This window comes from Girardinichthys multiradiatus, chromosome 14 (assembly GCF_021462225.1).
Source record: "Girardinichthys multiradiatus isolate DD_20200921_A chromosome 14, DD_fGirMul_XY1, whole genome shotgun sequence".
In the NCBI taxonomy this organism is placed as follows: Eukaryota; Metazoa; Chordata; class Actinopteri; order Cyprinodontiformes; family Goodeidae; genus Girardinichthys; species Girardinichthys multiradiatus.
This window is the reverse complement of record NC_061807.1, coordinates 41,448,250-41,465,562: the sequence shown is the minus strand read 5'-3', so window position 1 is coordinate 41,465,562 and position 17,313 is coordinate 41,448,250. Positions and strand designations below refer to the sequence as shown.

The 17,313-nt window shown below is 44.6% G+C and overlaps 2 protein-coding genes across 4 annotated transcripts in view; both read left to right on the top strand.

Annotated features, from left to right (window-relative positions):
• Positions 1-5,918: 5,918 nt before the first annotated feature.
• haus4 (HAUS augmin-like complex, subunit 4) lies at positions 5,919-12,298 on the top strand. The gene is made up of 9 exons (XM_047386328.1): positions 5,919-6,133; positions 6,344-6,483; positions 8,282-8,413; positions 8,590-8,730; positions 8,875-8,971; positions 9,081-9,226; positions 11,191-11,321; positions 11,726-11,794; positions 11,930-12,298. The coding sequence occupies exons 1-9, from the start codon at positions 6,067-6,069 to the stop codon at positions 12,114-12,116; spliced, it is 1,110 nt and encodes a 369-aa protein (XP_047242284.1). The 5' UTR covers positions 5,919-6,066; the 3' UTR covers positions 12,117-12,298.
• A 2,210-nt stretch (positions 12,299-14,508) lies between these two features.
• The window catches only part of dock11 (dedicator of cytokinesis 11), a 120,170-nt gene continuing 117,365 nt past the window's right edge, over positions 14,509-17,313 (top strand). For all 3 annotated transcript variants that reach the window (XM_047385737.1, XM_047385736.1, XM_047385738.1), the window contains exon 1: positions 14,509-15,022. In XM_047385737.1, coding sequence (XP_047241693.1) covers positions 14,918-15,022 — 105 coding nt within the window. In that variant the 5' untranslated portion in view covers positions 14,509-14,917. The remainder of the gene's footprint in view (positions 15,023-17,313) is intronic.

Below are 17,313 nucleotides of genomic sequence, written 5' to 3'. Positions count from 1 at the left end.
AGTTTATGATTTGTAAATAGTCAAATTATCTTTCAGTTTGACCGTGTCCTGCTATTGTAGTCCTTAATATTATTTTAGTCACTCTTGAGTTTTATCAACATTTCTCACACTACCTCAGCGAAAACCTTCTCATTTCTCCAGGCAACATGGCCAATCAATGAACAACAGTCTGTTTACATCACATATTGCCCCTACTCAGCCCTGATGGTACCTGCTTGGGAGAAGATATTAAAAAAGCAGGTATTGGACCAGTAATGGAAACCTAGCAAAGCAGTTGAGTGGAGTGAAGTGAAGCTGGCCCAAGTAGGCCTGTGGAAATGGGGCAACAGTCTCCATCCCTCAGCTCCCCTGCCTTCATTCTGCCACAGCTGTTTCCTCTGATTAGCTCTCCTGGATTATTTGTCATTTTCCTCCCCTGCCTCAGTATTTAAACCCCTGGTTTTCCATTGTTTACTGCTGGATTCTCCTGTTAGACTGACCATTTTTCCACCTGTGTTCCAACACCTGCTTTTGCTGCAATTCACCCTGTAAGTTCTCCTGATTTGAAATATTCAAGTAGTCAGTTTTACCACAATCAGTCTCTACATTTTGGGTCCTGCATAAACTACAAACATGACACGTGGAGGTCAGGATTGCATACAGTCCTTTGCCTGATAACATAATAAAATAATGCCTACAAGCCACCAGAAAAAACATTGAACATTGTTTACCTTTTCTGAATGTAACTCTATGCTGTGATCCCTGACAACTATTTTCCAAAGTGATCCCTTGTGGTTTGATCAGCAGTTGATTATTGACATCTCTTGCAATCTTGCTAGATCTCCTCATTTTTTTTACTGAGGGCTGTAAAATTATGCTTTTTATTATACTTTTTTTTCCTCAAACAGTTTCTTAAATATGTAACCTAATGTGGACATGAATTGTTGGACATCACATCTTTTCCTCCTCAACTGCCTGCAATAACCCACATGCCACCTAGTTTGATTTCAGTGTGTGGCGTGAGAGATGTGTTTCACGTGTTTAGATGGGATGATAGATATAGCACAATGTAATGTCTTACAATCTAACTGAGATTTTATGTGATATACCAACATAAAATTGCATAAATTGTTTACAAATAAAAATATGGAGGGTGAGACGTACATTTTTATTCAGGCCCTTTACATTAATAATCCATAAATAGAATCCAATGCAACCAATTGCCTTCTGAATTCATCCAATCAATATGTGTAACTTCATTTTTGCATTAATTTGGCTGCTGTGTAAAGCCTTTAGAGGTTTGCTAGGGAACATTAGTGAACAAAGACCCCAAAAAAGGCGACTGCAAAGTAGGGACTGAGGGATCTGAATACAAGTCCATGAGTCAATACAAATGCTTCACTCATTAGATTTACTTTGTAAAACAATTTAAAAACCTTATACCCATTTTATACTATTCCACAATTATACACTACTTTTTGTTGGTAGGCGATATCACCTATATTTCCACTAAAATACATGGAAGTGTGTGGCTGTAATATGAGAAAACCTAAAGTTCAAGGGGTGTGAATATTTGTACAAGGAACTGTTGGGGCCACTGTAAAAAAACATTGAATGTCAAAACTAAATAGACCTAAATATATTTGATGTCAGCCAATTAAAAATGCAAATAAAATGTGCAAGCCAACTTAATAGAGAACTTAATTGAGGAAGACTAATGGGAAACATTTTGACTCCACGGAGGTCAGCATATTTTCTTGATTTGCTATAGATTTTGAGAATGTTTTAAAAGCTTGACAGCTACAATTAATTTAGATCTTAGTCGTCTTCCGCTTATCCGGGACCGGGTCGCGGGGGCAGCAGACTCAGCAGACGCCCAGACGTCCCTCTCTCCAGACACCTCCTCCAGCTCCTCCAGGTGGAGCCCAAGGCATTCCCAGGCCAGCAGAGAGACATAGTCCATCCAGCGTGTCCTGGGCCGTCCCCTGGGCCTCCTCCCGGTGGGACGTGCCTGGAACATCTCCCGAGGAAGGCGTCCAGGACGCATCCGGTATAGATGCCCGAGCCACCTCAACTGGCTCCTCTCGATGTGGAGGAGCAGAGGCTCTACTCCGAGCCCCTCCCGGATGGCCGAGCTCCTCACCCTATCTCTAAGGGAGTGCCCGGCCACCTTACGGAGGAAGCTCATTTCAGCCGCTTGTATCCGGGATCTCGTTCTTTCGGTCATGACCCAAAGTTCATGGCCATAGGTGAGGGTAGGAACGTAGACCGACCGGTAAATTTAGAGCTTTACTTTTCGGCTCAGCTCTCTCTTCACCACAACGGACCACCACAGTGCCCCCATTACTGTGGCAGCCGCACCGATCCGTCTGTCGATCTCCCGCTCCATTCTTCCCTCACTCGTGAACAAGACCCCGAGATACTTAAACTCCTCCACTTGAGGCAGGAACTCCCCTCCAACCTGAAGAGGACAAGCCACCCTTTTCCGGTCGAGTACCATGGCCTCGGACTTGGAGGAGCTGATCCTCATCCCAGCCGCTTCACACTCGGCTGCGAACCGCCACAGCGCATGCTGTAGGTCTTAGCTAGAGGGGGCCAGCAGAACCACGTCATCTGCAAAAAGAAGAGACAAAATCCACTGGTCCCCAAACCAGACCCCCTCCGGCCCTTGGCTGCGTCTAGAAATCCTGTCCATAAAAGTTATGAACAGGACCGGTGACAAAGGGCAGCCCTGCCGGAGTCCAACATCTGCCGGGAACAGGTCCGACTTAGTGCCGGCAATGCGGACCATACTCCTGCTCCGCTTGTACAGGGACCGGATGGCCCCTAATAAAGGGCCCCCGATTCCATACTCCTGGAGCACCCCCCACAGGGCATCACGAGGGACACAGTCGAATGCCTTCTCCAGGTTCACAAAACACATGTGAACCGGTTGGGCAAACTCCCATGAACCCTCGAGCACCCTGTAGAGGGTATAGAGCTGGTCCAGTGTTCCACGGCCAGGACGAAAACCACACTGCTCCTCCTGAAGCCGAGGTTCGACTATCGGTCAGACTCTCCTCTCCAATACCCTGGTGTAGGCCTTAACAGGGAGACTGAGGAGTATGATCCCCCTGTAGTTGGAACACACCCTCCGGTCCCCCTTCTTATGAAGGGGGACCACCACCCCAGTCTGCCAGTCCAGAGGCACTGTCCCCGACCGCCACGCAAAGTTGAAGAGGCGTGTCAACCATGACAGACTTGAGGTACTCAGGGCGGATCTCATCCAACCCCGAAGCCTTGCCACCGCGGAGCTTTTTAACCACCTCGGTGACTTCAGCCCGGGTGATGAAAGAGTCCAACCCCGAGTCCCCAGCCTCTGTTTCCACCACGGAATGCGTGATGGCAGGATTGAGGAGATCCTCGAAGTACTCCTTCCACCGCCCGATAATGTCCTCAGTTGAGGTCAGCAGTCTCCCACCCCCACTATAAACAGTGTTGGCAAAGCACTGCTTCCCCCTCCTGAGGCGCCGGACGGTTTGCCAGAATCGCTTCGAGGCCAACCGGTAGTCCTTCTCCATGGCCTCACCGAACTCCTCCCAGGCCCGAGTTTTTGCCTCTGCCACAGCCCGGGCCGCAGCACGCTTGGCCTCACGGTACCAGTCAGCCGCCTCAGGAGTCCCACAAGCCAACCACAGCCGATAGGACTCCTTCTTCAGCTTGACAGCATCCCTTACTGCCGGTGTCCACCACCGGGTTCTGGGATTGCCGCCGCGACAGGCACCGCAGACCTTACGGCCGCAGCTACGGGCAGCAGCATCGAGAATAGATGCGGAGAACATGGTCCACTCGGACTCTATGTCTCCAACATCCCCCGGGATCTGGTCGAAGCTCTCCCGGAGGTGGGAGTTGAATACATCCCTGGCCGAGGGCTCCGCCAGGCGTTCCCAGCAGACCCTCACTATGTGCTTGGGCCTGCCAAGTCTGTCCGGCTTTCTCCTCCTCCAGCGGATCCAACTCACCACCAGGTGGTGATCAGTGGACCGCTCAGCCCCTCTCTTCACCCGAGTGTCCAAAGGTCTGATGATACGACAACAAAGTCGATCATCGACCTCCTGCCAAGGGTGTCCTGGTACCAAGTGCACTGATGGACACCCTTATGTTTGAACATGGTGTTCATTATGGACAATCCGTGACTAGCACAGAAGTCCAATAACTAAACACCACTCGGATTCAGATCGGGGAGGCCATTCCTCCCGATCACGCCTTTCCAAGTGTCACTGTCGTTCCCCACGTGGGCGTTGAAGTCCCCCAGCAGAATAATGGAGTCCCCGGGAGGGGCACTATCCAGCACCCCCGACAGGGACACCAAGAAGGCCGGGTACTCTGCACTACCACTCGGCCCGCAGGCTGAAATGATAGTAAACCCCAACACGAGACGGCTGAGCTGGGGGGCAACAAGCAAACCCACACCAGCCCACCGCCTCTCCCCATGGGCCACTCCAGAGTAGAAGAGAGTCCAACCCCTCGCAAGGAGATGGGTTCCAGACCCCACGCTATGCGTGGAGGCGAGCCTGACTATTTCTAGTCGATATTTCTCGACCTCCCACACAAGCTCAGGCTCCTTCCCCCCCAGCAAGGTGACATTCCACATCCCTAGAGCCAGCCAAAGCATCCAGGGATCGGGCTGCTGAGGTCTCCACCTTTGTCCGCCACCCAATCCTCTTTGCAGCAGTCCCTCACGGTTCCCCCTGCAGGTGGTGGGCCCACTGGGGGATGGTCTCGCATCTCTCGTTCGGGCTTGGCCAGGTACCACAAGGAGCAACCCGGCCACCAGGCGCTCTCCGACGAGTCCCGACCCCAGGCCTGGCTCCAGGGTGAGACCCCAGCTCCGCTGTACCGGGCAACGTCACATGCCTCGATATTTTGGTCCTCATGAGGGATTCTTGAACCACTCTTTGTCTGACCCATCACCTAGAACCTGTTTGCCATGGGAGACCCTACCAGGGGCATTTAGGCCCCAGACAACATAGCCTCAAACCCCTCCACCACATTAAGGTAGCAGTTCAAGGAGGGGACCTTGGCAAACCAGTCAGTCAGTCAGTCAGTAATTTTCTACCACTTATTCCATAGTGGGTCACAGGTGCCTATCTCCAGCAGTCTATGGGCAAGAGGCAGAGTACACCCTGGACAGGTTGCCAGTCCATCGCAGGGCAACACACAAACAACCATGCACACACTCATTCACCTAAGGTCAATTTAGAGTGACCAATTAACCTAACAGGCATGTCTTTGGACTGTGGGAGGAAGCCGGAGTACCCGGTGAGAACCCACGCATGCACGGGGAGAACATGCAAATTCCATGCAGAAAGACCCCAGGCCGGGAATCGAACCCAGGACCTTCTTGCTGCAAGGCAACAGTGCTACCAACTGCGCCACCGTGCAGCCCATGGCAAACCATTAGTATTAAAAATAATCGATACATTTTTTTTGTGTATTTCAACGTGCGGTGACATATAAATATTAAATATATATAAGTCACCGCATGTATGTATTATATATATATTAAAGATGCGTAATGTTTTATTGTACAAGTACACTGAGTTGAATGTCATATCAAACTTGTTGTGATTTTGTGAACTCGGTGTGATTAAGACAGAAGCAGAATAGTAGGTACATGTACTTTCTGTCATTTCCAAAAGATTAGGGATCTTCTGCTTGTGTTTGCCCTTCCAGTGTACTGATTGGGTAAAATACACTCAAATCTATGGGCTGAGGGCTAATAAGACAGCCTCTTGATGATCAAATATGCACAAAACGCCACCACACGTTATTTACGTCACCGCATCCCGTCATTTACGGATTAGAAAAACGCGTTAATGTTTGATCCTTTTGGCTTGCCATAGTTGGCTTGCCATCCTATGTTTACATGCTGTAGCCACGTGGGCTAGTTAACCAATAGAAAGACTTGATGTAGGCGCGCGCAACTTGATTCAGGAAGCACTCGTTTTTTTGGCGTCGCCTTTTTTATTTGATTTGTCGTGGGTGAAAGACAGAACAAACTCTTTTAGGTCAGTTGGAACACAGAGGAGAAACATCTAGCTGAAAATGTCCGCTGGCCTCGAGACAGCGAACATCTTAGTGCTCGGGAAGGGGGACAATTTGCATCAACAGGGTAAGAAAAGCTGTGCCCTGGGTTACCTCGGGCGTATTTGAAATGTAGGCTTAGAGATTCAACGTTTAGCTTTTACATATCGCCGTTTAATGACGTGTAACACAAAGTAAAAGTAAAAAAAACTGTAACTTAGCGTTTTTCTCAGTAAAATGTTATGACGTCGATTTAATCAGGCCTTCCCCTTCTAATGTTCACAATCTTTCCACGCAGTTCTCGCCTCCTTCCCACTGTGTGACGTGACAGAGGAAGACTTGACCCAGAATCCGCTGTTCAGTAAACTCCTGGCCACTCTGACCCAACATGTGGACAAAACCGGACTCACTGTCCCGCTTAAAACGGAGCTGGACAAGGTAAGATCAGCTGGATGTTTAAACGCCATGAATACAGCTGCAACCGGATCTTTAAATGCGCTGTAGAAAAAAGTCATAACTATTTTGTCTCAGTTTGACATTAAATACAAAAATAAAAAAATATCCTTATTAAATGCCACTCTGAGAGAGAGAATGATGTATTTCTTTCTTTGAAGTTTACATACACTGTTTACTATGCCTTTAAATAATTTGGGAAGGCCAGATGATAATGATGTCATGACTTTGTAAGCCTCTGATAGATTAATTCACAGCATTTAAGTTCAGGTTCACCTATGGATGTATTTTAAGGCCACACCTCAAACACACAACAGGGAGAAACCAATAAAAACCAGGAAGAGAGCTGGGGGTCTGCACAGTGTACAGGCTTCAGGGTATAATGACCACTGTTACATTTAGAGGGAAAATGGGGGCCTGAGACAGCAACGTCACATATCAACTGTGAAGTACATGAAAACATAAAATTTGCAATAATTTGGGGGAGTTTCATAATAAATAAATATTTGAAAAGTGCTCATATCTTTAGGTTCTCTAGGTTCATAGCAAGCAGCAAGATCTCTTACCCAACTACTGAAAAAGTGTAAAATTCTTTATTTCCAACTCAACAACAAGGTTTTACTCAAAATGTTGCTTCTTGCTGACAAGAAGAGTGGCAGTTAACATCTTAGTTGTAGTTTCTTTACCACCTCCTCTTATGCTGCAATGAGTCTATTAGAGCCTGAATGCATAGTACATAAGTAATGAGCTAACTTTTATTTCAGTTCAGGTCTTTGTAACATGCATATTCAATACATACTGTGCTAACAATAAATAGTTGGATAGACTACTTATTATCTGGGATCTATGACGCCGTGAACACAAAGCAGAAAGACATGGTTTACTCATCTATTTATCACAACATTCACCCACATTATTTCATATCGCATGTTTTCATAATATCATGCAGCACTAGGCTTAAGGTGATGTTTTGACCTGGCCATCACAAAGCCCGGATCTCAATCACATAGAAATGATGTGAATAGAGCTGGAAAGGTGTGAACGAGGAAGTCTTTCTGCAGACCTGACTCAGTTACACCTGTTCTGCCAGGATGAATGAGCCAAACTCCCAGCAAGTTATTGCGAGAAGCTTGTTAAAGGAGACAGTTTCATACAGTTTAAAGGATCTACATCAACAGCTTGCACAGGGATGCCACAGACCAATCAGAATGGGTTCTGAGATGGATAAAGCATCAGGAATTATTTCACATTGACCTTGTTGAGCTTTATTAACAGCCGGGTTTATGGCAGGGAAAAAAACAGTTCAAATAAACTTTACCAATCCTGTCAAGAAGAGCGGTAAACTATCCAGACGGAATTAGGCAAACATCTGTTTGTTGTGGTGGGGTTCCAACTTGCTAACATGAACCTTTTTTGTATGTATTTGAGCAGGTATGTATAGTTTTGACCCTCAGGTTTTTTTTTTTTTGTTTAGAGGAAGTCCAAAAAAAAAAGATGGGCTGTATGATCATTCTATCTTTTGCAAAAAATTCATATGAATCAACAAAAGCCTAAAAGAAATAATTGACATCCATGGTCTAGCTGAGTGGATGTAAACCTCTGATTACTATTGTAACAATAAATCAGGCGAGTGAGTTTCTGTTTTGGATTTATAAGCTAGATATTCAATCACTTAGCAGGTTGTAGCACAGTGACCTCTAATGGCCCACAGGAAGAACTCCAGAAACATTCACAGGGTTTTTGTGTAGTTTTCAATGTTAAGTTGGTGGCTGTTTGCCTGTAGGCTGAGCAGAAACTGCAGAGCCAGAAGCGCAAGTGGCTCCGCTCTGAGAGCCTCCACAGAGGGTTGCAGGAGATGATCCAAGAGCACTGTGTCAGAAAGCACAACAACGAAGTTCCTCCTGATCAGAACATGGTATGTTTCACCAACTTCTCTGCAACGCTCTATAACTTACTTAATTCAGTTTTGGATTTTCAAGCTCTTTGTCGACATTGTTTGCAAATTATTAAATCTAACATGCCTTCACCTAATGGTTTCATATGTCTGGTATTTGTGTGATTGAATATGCTGCTAAAATATCTTTTCCACAGTTCTATGAAACAATGGAGAGGTGTCTGTGTGTGACTCAGTGTGTCAGACAGCTGGATCCTAGCAGCACTACTAGCCAGGACCAGCCACTGATACTTGGCCTAACGCCCCAACAAGTGACCCAGCTCCTGCCATCAGAAAAGGTACATTTCTGAAAGAAAAAAAAAGCCTGAGCAGAAGAAAGGGAGTTTAGTTCTCTTAAAATCAGAGTCTTTAAGAGCAAAATTTAAAACAGTCCAGTTTTAGATTGTTTCTCTACATACCTGACTGTACTTTATCCTCCACAGAATGTGCAACGAATGAGGCAGGCTCTTCCCAGACAGCTGGAGAAACATCTAAAAGACAAGTGTCTGAGCCTCCTCTCTTACTATCAGCCCGAATGGGGTAGTTATCCAAAGATGATGATATATATCCGCCTGCTGTTCTCGGTCAATGTTACATTCACTTCTGGTACCTTCAGGCTCAATGACATGTTGTTTGTACCCTCCTCTAGAGAATGAGAGTGAGGGTCTGAAGACCAACAAGCTGTCGCATCTGTCCACCCTGCTGGACAAAGAGAAGAAAGGAACCGAGCTCCTGAAGGAGATCTGTCGAGAAAACACAGTTCTTTTGCGAAGACAAACCCAGCTCTACCTCTCTGTAAGTAACCATGTGAATGTAGTTCACTCTGTAGTTTTATGCATATTTCCCAACTCCAAGCTGCATAAACTTGAATGCTTACTGGATCTAAGGATATTAGGTGATGTGTATTTGTGCAATGAGAGAGGGTTTGGCCTAATGAGATCAACACCATATATAGGTGTGCATAATTATTAGGCAGCTCCTATTCCTCTGGAAAAATGGGCCAAAAAGAGTCTCACTGACTCTGAAAAAGGATGCGGCACGATATTGGGGCGTCATCTTGGAACCATTAAAGGTTTTGTTTCTAATAAGTCATATAGGATGCAAGAAACATGTTGAGAAGAAAAGATGCAAATGAACAAAGATTTAAGAAGAATCGGATCTGAAGCCGCCTGGAGCCTGTTCTCCCCCATATCATGTTCCAGAACTACAACCTACCTGGGGGGTCCAGAAGTACAAGGTAGTCATTGTTCAGGAACATGACCGAGGCAGGAGAGGCTCAAACCCAACCATCGTTAAACAATACGGATCAGTAGAAATATCAAGACTTGGCCAATATTTGAAGAAAGTTTTTTTTCCTCAAATGTTTTGTGTGTTGAAGAGATGAGTTACTCCTCAAGGACCAGATGGATGGGTCCATGTCAGGCAGTGGTACAGAAAAAAGTCTGCATAAATAAGAAGACCATGATGTTAAACAGGGCAATGCTCCATCACATGTAGTGAAGTACTCCACTGTGTGGATTGCAAAATAAATAAAAAAAAGGCCTCAAAGATGAATCTGAGGCTGTGGTTGCTGCTACAAAAAAAAGCTGCTCATTAACTGATGGAGAAACTGAGAGACTCCATCAAGCCTTGTGGTTGGAACTGGAAAGAAGTGTGGCCATGTTGGTCACAACCTGTTTGACTCATTTATTTCATTTTGAAGTGTCAGACATGTTTATTTTAAATTTCAGTGTTTTTATTCTCTCTTTAACAGACAGAAAATAAAAAATGAGATGGAAAACTTTCACTGCATAGGTCTATACACAGATATTCTCCCAAGGAAGCTACAACCTCAATTTTACTTTTTAAATGTTTAGGTCTGAGGTTTATTAACCTTTTGGGTTGACAGGGAGCTCTTTAGTGTTCGGGGCTGGGTGCTTTGGTAGGTGCTGGTCTACTCCCGGTGGCTGCTTGCCGGGGCCTGGGCCCCCTGGCTCTGTCAGGTCTCTGCTTGAGGAGTGATGTGTCCTGAGGTCTCAGGGTCCATGGCTGGATCTGCTCTGGCATAGATGGCTGACAGCGGGGCCTATGGGCTCCCTGGAGCTTCTGCAATGTGGCTACTGGGCGGTTCCCTTGGGGCTCTCCTCTGCTCTTCTCTGGGGGGGTTGCGGTAGTCCCGGCGGGGTAGTCCACCCGGGGTTTCCGTGCTCTGGGGGGCCTTTGGATGTCTGTGGCTCAGATCTCTGTGTCATTCTCAGGAACAAGGGGGCAGGTCTGTGGCTCCAGGAAGGTTTATTTTAGCCTAATAATAGAAATGACCCTTCAGAGTAATCAATCTATTTCTTGAGACTAATAACAGTCTGATACATAAATAAACTTACCAGCCGTTACAATACTGCCACCACCATGCTTTATTAAGGATGCAGGGGTTATACTTTTAACAAATAAATTGTTTCTGATTGGTATGAAAATATTCATTTTGGTGGTTTATATCCTCAGCTTGTCCATGTGATCAGTAGGAAACATCAGCAATTTTGGTGTTTTGTTCAGATGATCTAATGACATTGAAATGCACCCACTTTATCATAGTTTTGGCTAATTTATAATTAGGAACTATAGGATTTGTGTTAACATTTTCCAATGACTAAGACCATATTAATATGAAAAAAGCTGCAAAATGTATGTTCTTTGACCAATTTATCCTATAGATAGTGCCTCTAAATATTTCTCTCTTAGCTTGTCACAGCTATGTTTTGTTCCCTTCTTTTCTCTCAAACCAGGAGCTGATTAAATGCATCCAGCTCCTCCAGACGCTCATCTTGGATCACAAACTGAAGATCCAGACAGACCTGGACAGGAAGAAATTGGTTTACTTTGAAGGCAAATGTGAACTAGTCCTGCAGAAGATCAAGTAAGGCTGCTTCAGTTGTTTTTCTTCATATGTCAAGGCTCTTTTGTCCTTTTCCATAGAGATGTATTAGCAGGATGCATGTCAGTTGAAAAGCAATGATTAGATGCCTAAAGTTGTTATTGTTTGAAAGCATTGAGATAAAAACACAGCTTAAATGAGCCGGGGCACAGTTTGGACTGCTGCTGAGTCACATCAAATATTAGGATAAGATTTAAATTGATGTTCAAAACTATGTGTTAGATTTACGGAGGCCTTTGGTTGCAACTTCCATCATCGATAGATTATGCCACTGATACCCTGGTGTCAGTAGCAGCATAATTGGTCAAAGTGGGATAGTATATATCATGGTGGGCCATTCAGTTATGTCTCGCATTTTTCACATGTTTATTCTTCTTCCTTTGAAGAACTGAGATGGTGGAAGTTCAGCTGGACACCTACTCTCCTGACACAGTTTCTGCTCACCGAAAAATAAGGCAAGTGGATGTTTGTCTTATCTCTACTAACCAAATGCTTGTTGTTTTTCACTAGTGAGGCTACTATTGGAGAATCTGCACTTTGATTGAGTTTTATGCACAAATGTAACACTTTATTCTGTTTTACTGTTGCAGGGAGAGGCTGGAGTGTGAACTGAAGGCTTGTAAAGCTGAGAAGCAGGCTGTGGAGTTAAAGCTGTCATCCTTTGGGATCTTGGGCAAAGCGTTTGAGGCCCTGGCTGAGGAGTACTCCAGATTACGGCAGGAGATAGACATGAAGAACTGGGCTCTGAAAGAACTGACCCAGTACGATGAAAAGTAGCTCACCTCTGATATGGAACCGGCTGTCAGAATTCCCTTTTTCTCTTTCTGCCAAACGGTTGTGATACAAAATGTTGCGGACATTTGGTCAAAGGAACTGTACCCCATTGAGTTGTATTGCTGAGCGCTTGCATTAAACCATCTTACTTCAGATCTTATAATAAATTCTCAAATAAATAAGAAGTCAAGCATCTATAGTCCATCACTATAGCAATCTGCATAGGTGCATTTCTTTTATCCTACTTTAAGTTTCAAAGTCCAATTTTCTTAATACATGTTTACTACTAAGAGTTTTGTATGTGTGTGTGTGTGTGTCATTCATGTATAATTAAATCATTGTACTTGTATATAGAATGCAGTGATGCATGTTTAGCAAGGTGAACCAATTTAACCTTAACTAAAAGTTTAAAGGTGTTGTATACATTCCTATTTAAACCCTCTCCTCACTGATGCTACATTACAAACTTTAATAGAAAATATGAACACACACTATGTTGCCAAAAGTATTCGCTCATCCATCCAAATAACTGAAATCAAGTGTTCCAATCACAGGTGTATAAAATCATGCAGTTTCTACAAACATTAGTGAAAGTATGGGTCGCTCTGAGGAGCTCGGTGGATTCCAGCTGTGCAACAAGTCCAGTTGGGAAACTTCCTTGTTCCTAAATATTCCACTGCCAGCTCAGTGGTATTAAAAGAAAGTGGAAGCGATTTGGAACGACTTTAACTCAGCCATGAAGTGATAGATTACTTAACCTGACAGCACAGGGGCAGCGGATGCTGACGTGCATAATAAATGGACTGAATTTATATAGCGCCTTTCCAGTCATACAGACTTTACACTAGAGCCACATTCACCCAATCGCACTCACTAACGCTCACACATTCATACACCGATACGCAGATCGGTAGGCAACTTGAGGTTAAGTGCCTTGCCCAGGGGCACATCGACATACAGCAGGAGGAAGCTGGAATCAAACCCACAACCTTCTGATTGCAAGACGACTACTCTTCCTTCTGAGCCACAGTCGCCTGTGTGCATAGGTGGCCAGCTTTCTGCAGAGGCGATCGCTACAGGCCTTCAGATTAGTCCAAGGACAGTGTGCAGAGAGCTTCATGGACTGGGTTTCCGTGTCCAAGCAGCTGCATCTAAGACTTGCATCACCAACTGCATTGCAAAGTGTCGGAAGCAGTGGTGTAAAAGTTGCTGCCACTGGAATCTAGAGCAGTGGAGGTGCGTTCTCTGAGGTGACATATCGCGCTTCTCCATCTGGCAATCTGATGAACAAGTCCAGGGCTGGTGGTTTCCAGGAGAACGTTACTTATCTGACTGTTATGTGCTAAGTGTAAAGTTTAGTGGTGGGCAGATTATGCTGTGGGATTGTTTTTCAGGACCTGGACCTAGTTCAAGTGAAAGGAACTCTAAATGCTTCAGCATACCAAGACATTTTGGACAATTCCATGCTCCCAACTTTGTGGGAACAGTTTTGAGATGGCCCCTTCGTTTCTAGTCATTTAATGAGTAAGTGGAGTCCACCTGTGTGATTTGATCTTAGTATACAGTAGATCTAGCTGTTCTGTGAAGGCCTCATCGATTTGTTAAATAACAAATGGCATGATTAGGACCAGAAGCACGTTAGATGAGAGATAAGGTTTTGGAAAGGTTTAAAAGAGATGTTATAAAACAATATGCCAAACATTGAACATCTGACAATAGGCCCATGATACCTCTGGAGGAGCTGCAAAGATCCATAGCTAAAGTAGGAGAATGTGTCAAAAGAACAACTCCACATATCTTGCCTTTAAGGATGATAAACAAGCATGCCTTAGGAGGTCCTGTTTAAAGTTTGTCACGGCTTAGGAAGACCATCAGATAAGATCAAACTTGAACCTTTTGGTCTAGATACAAAACCCCAATATGGTAGAAGACTAATACCACACATCGTTTTGAACACACTATCCTCAATGAATAACATGGTGGTGGTGGCATCATGCTGTGGAGATGAAATTCTTAAGCAAGGACAAGGAAGCCAGATGTACATTGACTATTATGATTTTAATAATTTTGCAAGGCATCTACTGCGTGTTTTGTCTAAAAATAGAGATTTGCTGAATTAATATTAATTAATATACAGTTGGTGTTAACGTATAAAGCAACTGATATCTGGGTACATTAACAGAGGTGCTGAGGATTTTCAATACCGAGTCTGCCAGCATCAGCAGGCAAAATGGATTAAAAAAAGGCAAAATGCGGTTTATTAGTTTGCAGTATGACCACAAGATGGCAGTGTGTCATCAATTTTCTTACGTTACCTTTAATGATTAATGAAGATTAATGAAAAATTGTACGACACTGCAGTAATCTTAAAATTTTATTATTATTAAAGCTTTCAGGTGAGTTACATTCTTTTTTTTTTTAGCAACATTTGATTCACAAGTAAAAGGTAAATGTTGTGTTAACGCCCTCTTCGCTTTCTTGTTATATTGACGATCTTCGGTAACCCTCGCCACTGATAACCGGAAGCATGTAGTGAAGCATCTCGCACTGTAAGGCCCTCTCTGCTGCTCGTCTCATCACCACCGCCACCATCATCACCATCCCCATCATCATCATCAGCGGCGGCAGCAGCCCCGCCTCAGGACATGAACCGCTGGCTGGTTCCTCCCCGACGCAACGTCCCCACATCTGGCGGGCTGTCAGCACACTGAACTGCCGCTCCGTTTCCACCGGCGCGGCATGCCCACATCCACGCCGTTTCGCAACGAGAAGAAAAAGAAGCGGGTTTCAAGCGGAGGGGCGCGATGTCTGAGGTGCGGAAATTCACAAAGAGGCTGAGCAAGCCGGGGACGGCCGCGGAAGTCAGGCAGAGCGTGTCGGAGGCAGTGAGGAGCACCGTGGACCTGGTGGTGAGCTATCCGCGGTCTTTGTAGCTAATCACAGGGAGAGGCTGGAGCTCCTTCCGTATTTCATAGACTTCAGAAATAAGTTGTCCTAATTCTCCCCTCTACGCTGTTTGTTCTTGAGTTGGACCAGTTTTTGCTTTGTGCCTTCACCTTGTGTGTCTGAATAAGGGCATCGTCCTGTTTGCTCCTATAGAGGGATTCAGACCAATGTCACAGTTTCGCCTGCATGTAGCTGTAAAACCCTTTGACATTGACCCGGGGCACACGTGTTTGTTTTCCACACTTGTGCGGCTCCTTTTGTGTGCTGGCGGACAAGGAGCAGAGCCAGTTAAACAGCTGCAGCATGGCTCTCTAGTCCCAGAGAACCCAGTCTAATATGTGTGGTGCTGGTGCATTGTGAGCTGCATCGATGGTGCCTTGGATCAGGCTGCAGTACTCAGAGGGGATTCGGCTGCAGTGGCTTCAGATGAATAGCATAACGTCCCTGCTGAGGCAGCGTTTAACCGTGTTGGCCTATGGGGCCATTTAAATGTGAGTAAATCATTGTGGTGACATTTGAGATGAAATTGGACCACACTGATGGTGAGCACAGACTTTCGCTCCAATACTTGTTCTCTGTTGTTTTTGTTGTAACTGAAGCCACCTGCTAACACTTTCTCTCATCCTGAGTGACTTTCTGAGCATGGTTCTTAATCTGTGGTACAGATACCACTTGGTAGTATCTGGTGGGGCTTTGTCAGTACTCCGAGGAATCAAAAGAAAGCAAATCAGCTGTAATGTAGAACTAATCAGCCCAAGCAGCCAATAAGATGACGAGTTCAAACCCATTGATCTTTTCTTCAAACAGATAGTACTCAGAGGTAAATATTTCAAGATCCCCCAGAAAGTGAACCAGTAACAAGTACTTATGGCTGCTTATGTTGCACTCTTTTGACCTCTGAAGTTGGACGTTAGATTTAGGAACCCAACCAGGTTCAGGTTGCAAGACAGAAAATCTGTACTAAGGGTTGCACGAAATATCGGCACTAAGTCGTACCACCTGATGTTAGTCATTTTTCAACATATCGGCATTGGCTCTTATAAGAAAAACTGGGCTGATATTAAAAACCAATGTTTTTTTTCCCATCTTGTCGTTGTTTGTTTCAGAAGGGGAAGGGGGTTGGCCATGTGGTGTTCCTTTGAGCATGTGATAATGATGCAGCCCAGTATTGAAAGGGAATGAAAATCTAATATCGGTTTCTCGGCCACAACAGCAGTTTTAATATCAAATAATGGTATAGGCCTACATTTTCATATTGTTGCATCCCTTATCAGTACATAGTTCAGATTCAGATTTCAGAAAACGTTCTTTATCCTCAGTGTGAAATTAAAGAAACACAGCAGTGTCACGTCTTTAAATTTAACTGAGTTTATCAGCACTGTTTGCTTAAAGTACAAATGGCTTTCCCAAGCTTCAGCCTTATTACCAGTAATGGGAGTAATTAGTGATACTAGCTAATAACAATGCATTTCTTTGCATTTTATACATTCTGATACTGAAGAAAAATGTTTAGGAACACTGATTATGCTGGCATTTCTGATTGGAAGAACCTTAATGGGATACTAATTAGAATAAGTGCAAACCAAACTTTTGTCACTGCAGCGGTTGCTGTGTTTTAAATGCACAGCAGCCATATGCTGGATCTAGAGTTAGATTGGTGAGAAAATGCTGTCTTTCTCTCTTGAAATTCTGACTTCAGCGGACCTTCCCGTTGATCTTTCCAACTTGCGACTTGGAAATTTTCACTTCAAACAATCCTTGCATTTAGAAAAGAATCAAAATTTTCTTTCTATTTTTGCGACATAGCATAGGAAACAGAGAAAGTCCAAATCCTGTTTTGTAGCTTTTTAAGATGGCTTGCCAGCATGTTGGTACTTGGATAACCGATCCTTTAGAAAGGTGGTGTTCTAAACATTCAACATCCACTGGTCTCAGAAAGAAGCTGTTTTCTTGACATGTTGACATCTCTGGTAAAATGTGCAAAACGATCATCTCCAGATCGTCCAGAGCCCCAGGTTTAACCGTGCTTTCTCTTCGTCAGCTCAGCTCACACGGGATTCTGTAGGATTCAGGTCTGAGGACTGAGATAACCATAAAAGATGGTTGATTTTTGTTTCTGGTGAAGGATTTCTCTGTTGCTTTGGCCACATGTTCTGGATCTTTTTTCTGCTGAAAGACCCAGCGGCGACCCACTTTCAGTTTACCGGTAGAGTCCACCAGTAAACTGAGTTCATGATGCCATGCTCGGTAACAA

Excerpts from the sequence above, each read along its gene's own strand:
- haus4 (XM_047386328.1), top strand. The coding sequence starts at position 6,067 with ATGTCCGCTGGCCTCGAGACAGCGAACATCTTAGTGCTCGGGAAGGGG. Across the intron at positions 6,134-6,343 it reads GGACAATTTGCATCAACAGG|TTCTCGCCTCCTTCCCACTG; the intron begins GTAAGAAAAGCT and ends CTTTCCACGCAG. Across the intron at positions 8,731-8,874 it reads AGCTCCTGCCATCAGAAAAG|AATGTGCAACGAATGAGGCA; the intron begins GTACATTTCTGA and ends TATCCTCCACAG.